At 46.2% G+C, this 4,199-nt stretch overlaps 1 protein-coding gene across 1 annotated transcript; it reads left to right on the top strand.

Moving 5' to 3' along the window:
- Positions 1 to 245: 245 nt before the first annotated feature.
- LOC122048102 (aspartic proteinase CDR1-like) lies at positions 246 to 1,671 on the top strand. The gene is made up of 2 exons (XM_042609708.1): positions 246 to 490; positions 573 to 1,671. Exons 1-2 carry the CDS (start codon positions 246 to 248, stop codon positions 1,669 to 1,671), a joined length of 1,344 nt encoding a protein of 447 aa, XP_042465642.1.
- Positions 1,672 to 4,199: the final 2,528 nt, after the last annotated feature.

Below are 4,199 nucleotides of genomic sequence, written 5' to 3'. Positions count from 1 at the left end.
CATATATAAGAAAAAAAAGTCTTGTTTGAGCAACAAATAACTTTATATATATATATATATATATATATATATAAAAGCCGAAATTACTTTACATTAACTCATATACTTTTTTTATATCATTCAAATGCTATTAATGTTTCCTTCTGCAATAATTTTCCTTCCAAATAAACATAGAAAGCACGATTATAAATTCTTTAACCTTGCCAAGTAATACGACGCCGCACGCTCTCTCCTCGATAGGAAACATGACGATCGTGATTTTACTTGCGCTCTCTATGGCGGCGGCCCTAATAACAACGACGGCGGCGGCGGCCGCAATGACAACGACGGCGGCGGCTGCCGCAAGTTTTAGCATCGAGCTTATCCATCGCGACTCCCCCAAATCTCCGTTCTACAATCAGTCTGCCACATTACTAGATCGCTCACGTGCCGCAATCTATCGCTCCGCCCACGAAGCCCGGCGGATTGCTGCACGTGTGCAAAGAAAAAGGTATAGTTTTTTTAAAAATTTTATTTATTTATTCTAAAATTGAAAAATAAAATAATTTTGGATGATAATTGTCGGGTTGCAGTGGCATCGAGTCGTTCGACGCTGTCTCAAGGATGGTCCCCGACTCGTTTGAGTATCTGATGGAGCTTCGTGTCGGTACGCCGCCGTTCTCCATCCTGGCCATCGCCGACACCGGCAGCGACCTCATCTGGGCCAACTGCGTCCCCTGCACCAAGTGCTACAAGCAGACGGCGCCGTACTTCGATCCGCGCAAATCCTCCTCCTACCGGACGCTACCCTGCAACTCCAACCTTTGCAAGGCCCTACCCCACAGACCTTGCGCTGACGTCAGCTCCTGCGAATACCATTATGGCTACCAAGACGGGTCGAAGATCGACGGCGTCCTCGCCACCGAGGACCTCACTTTCTACTCCTCTGCCGGGTCTCCGCTCGTCTTCTCCAATATCGCCTTCGGCTGCAACTACCAGAGCAGCGGCTCCTTCAGCAGCCGCACCGCCGGTTTGGCAGGGCTCGGCGTCGGTACCGTCTCTCTCGTCTCACAGATCGTTCCCTCTCTCGACAAGAGTTACTTCTCTTATTGCCTGGTTCCCAAGTCAGACACGCAGTCCAGCAGCAAAGTCATCTTCGGCTCCGCCGGCGTGGTCGCCGGAAGCAAGGTCACCACCCCGATGACGGTGGAACATACCCACTTCGTCCTCCGGCTAGAAGAGATCATAGTCGACGGTGCCGGCTCGGTCCCAGTCCCACCTTCCGCCGCTGGATTAACGACAGGCAACATCATCATTGACTCCGGCACGACCATAAACTACTTGCCCGCCCGCGTGCTCTCGAGTTTGGTGCAGGAGGTGTCGAGGGTGGTCAGCCTGCCCAAGGCTGCTGATTGGAGAGGCATTATGCCGCTGTGCTTCAAGGTGACCGGCGAGCCCGACTGGCAGAAGTTACCGTTTATCACGTTCAAGTTCGCCGGAGAGGCGTCGGTGAGGCTGAGCCCGACGAGCATGTTCATGGAGGAAGCATATCAGGTGGTTTGCCTCGCAGTGGCGGATTCTGGCTCCGGCCCGCCGATATTTGGAAACGTGGCTCAGCAAAATTTACACGTTGGGTACGATCTCGATATCCCGGCAGTGTCCTTCGCTAGCGTCGATTGCACCAAGTTTTAGGGTTAATGTTTGAGGAGAATAAATGTCTTAACTAAATTTAGTAAAAACGGCTCCATTTTTCATGAGAAGTTTTTGACCGCTCTTCAATTTTCCAAAAATTTGACAATATGCAGAGCAAAAGCGATTACACTCATCCAAACGCATCCAAACGCCTCGATCTCTTGGAGCAAAAGTGAATTGGCATGGAATTTAATTGGAAATAAGATAAAGAATTCTTAGAATTATTTGAAAATACCAACAAAGAGAGATCTTTGTGCTATATTAATGGTGAAATGAGCTCACTGGGCAGGATGCATATTGGGCTGCTAGTTAGAAGATGGACCTAGCATAGGTAGCCCACTTTCTTAGAGGTCTAAATGGGCTGTGATAGTATCCTAAGAGGGAGTGAAGCTTTAGAATCAACTAGCAAATTATAGTGATGATACCTCGAGAGCTTGCTCAATCGGCCTTAGTTGATTAGGAGAGAACGAGGAGCATAGTCCCGTGAGCGTCCGACATAGTTGGGAAGTGGGGCCCCTTGAGAGCATGTCCGATTGGCTTGGCCAATAAGGAGAGAATGGGGAGCAGAGATTCGTGAGTATCTAATAGAGTCGGGAAGTGAAGCCCTTTGAGAGCCTGTCCGATCGGCTTGGGCAATTGGGAGATAACAGGGAGCAGAGCCCTGTGAGTGTCCATCAGAGCGAGGAGTGGAGCCTTTGAGAGTTTGTTTGATCGGCATTAGCCGATTATGAAAGAACAGGGAGCTGAGCCCCATGCAAAGCCAAGTGGGAATCGAGATCTTAGGGAATAGGTGCGACTAGACCCAGTCGGTTGGTCGGTCGGTCGGTCGGTCGGTCGGGGGGGGGGGGGGGGATCCCACCAGGCGAGTTTGCTTAGGTTTGATCCATCTGAGACTTTAACTACCACCTATTCTGGTTTGTTAATCCATGGGCCCCCCAAGGGCCCTTCCCTATTCACCTTATCACATCCCTTCGTTATCCGTAATATATGAAAAGGAAATAAATCATAGAGGGTCGTTTAATTATCGAGCGACCTCTAGGTGAGGGGATTGCCTGTAATGGTAAGCGAAAGGATGAATTTTTCAAGTAATTTAGGGTTTGATTCTCACATAACACAAATAAATACTTGCGATGCTTGAACTAGGTGCTGGACCATCCTTGTAGGTCATTTGTGCTTTTCGAATTTATCTGATGGCTAATTGAAAATTTACCCATCTGCGATTCCTAAATTTATCTGATAAGACTAGCTACCTCAAGATGAGTGAAGGATAGAAATACATATGGTCATTTTGTCACGCCCCTAAAGGAGTCCCTACCGAAAAATTTCGGCAACATCTCCTCCGTACCGGTGACAATCTGAAGCATACATATATACAAAATACATCAGCCACATACGGCTGGAATATATACACAACCACGCAGTTTATATTCAACCCACTCGACTGAAACATAATAAAACACAACCACGCAGTTATATATATACAATAAACAGTCCACTCGGCTGTATTAAAAACCAACACAGCGGAAAAACGATAACGGAACGCCCAATACAAAATAAATCAACACACTGCTAGCCGGCTAGGCTTTATACAACAACCACAACAATAAATACAACAACATACCAAATACAGCAAATACCAAATACAAATAAAACATATACAAAACCCGAAACGGTCTTCGGATGTGACATAGGACCCGGCAGACAGGATACTTCAAGCGACACACCAACCATCTAATTGCTACCTAAAAACATAAAGGTATAAATGCGATGGTGAGTATAGGTAACTCAGCGGGTAATAGACAGAATAGTGCATGGTCCATAAATAAATATGGAGATCAAAAGTATACAGTCTCAGTAGGGAATAAAGAACATGATCATACTGACATAGCCAATAAACACAACTAATATAATGATAAACACATACCCAATCTGGAATCGACACTATGTACAAAGATCAGTAAACTCACTGAATCTGCAACGGACCTACTCGTGGCACCTGTGCAATATAAATATGACTATATATACATGTAAATTAAATGATATGCATGTAGCATGACAACCATATGCAATAATCATATCTCAAACAAGTGCAACACCTCACAATCACATGCAATCATTATATGCAAAATGCATATGCATGCTCCATGGTCACCCCCGCCACCTTTCTAGACACTACGACCCTTGTATGGTCGAGAGGCTTGGGTCTGTAACAAACTGTTCTAGCCTCTAGTACATGCACCGCTATAGGCAGCCGAAGCGGATGGTCAGCTAAGTAATTATCTAACTACATAGCTAAGGGTCTCTGACCACTCACATCTCTACCCCTCTGACTACTGTACCTTCAAGACTCACTACTTCAGAGTGATCGAGGCTGACAGAATACTAAGCGGCCGAGTAAGTGTGACAAGACTAGCTCCACTCCTAACTACCACTCTCCATCAGTGGCCGAATGGACAGCTATAAAAGACTGACAACCCTCTCAACTATAAGGGAGACAATAGTCGTTAGTATGCAATGAATGATGAACA

This window comes from Zingiber officinale, chromosome 2B, assembly GCF_018446385.1.
Source record: "Zingiber officinale cultivar Zhangliang chromosome 2B, Zo_v1.1, whole genome shotgun sequence".
Lineage (NCBI taxonomy): Eukaryota > Viridiplantae > Streptophyta > Magnoliopsida > Zingiberales > Zingiberaceae > Zingiber > Zingiber officinale.
Note: the sequence above shows the minus strand (reverse complement) of the source record. Positions and strands in the feature narration are given on the sequence as shown.

What these genes read in the sequence shown, in the direction of transcription:
- LOC122048102 (XM_042609708.1), top strand. Translation starts at nt 246, where the DNA reads ATGACGATCGTGATTTTACTTGCGCTCTCTATGGCGGCGGCCCTAATA. An exon ending in GCACGTGTGCAAAGAAAAAG is followed by an intron (nt 491 to 572) that starts GTATAGTTTTTT and finishes GTCGGGTTGCAG; the next exon opens with TGGCATCGAGTCGTTCGACG.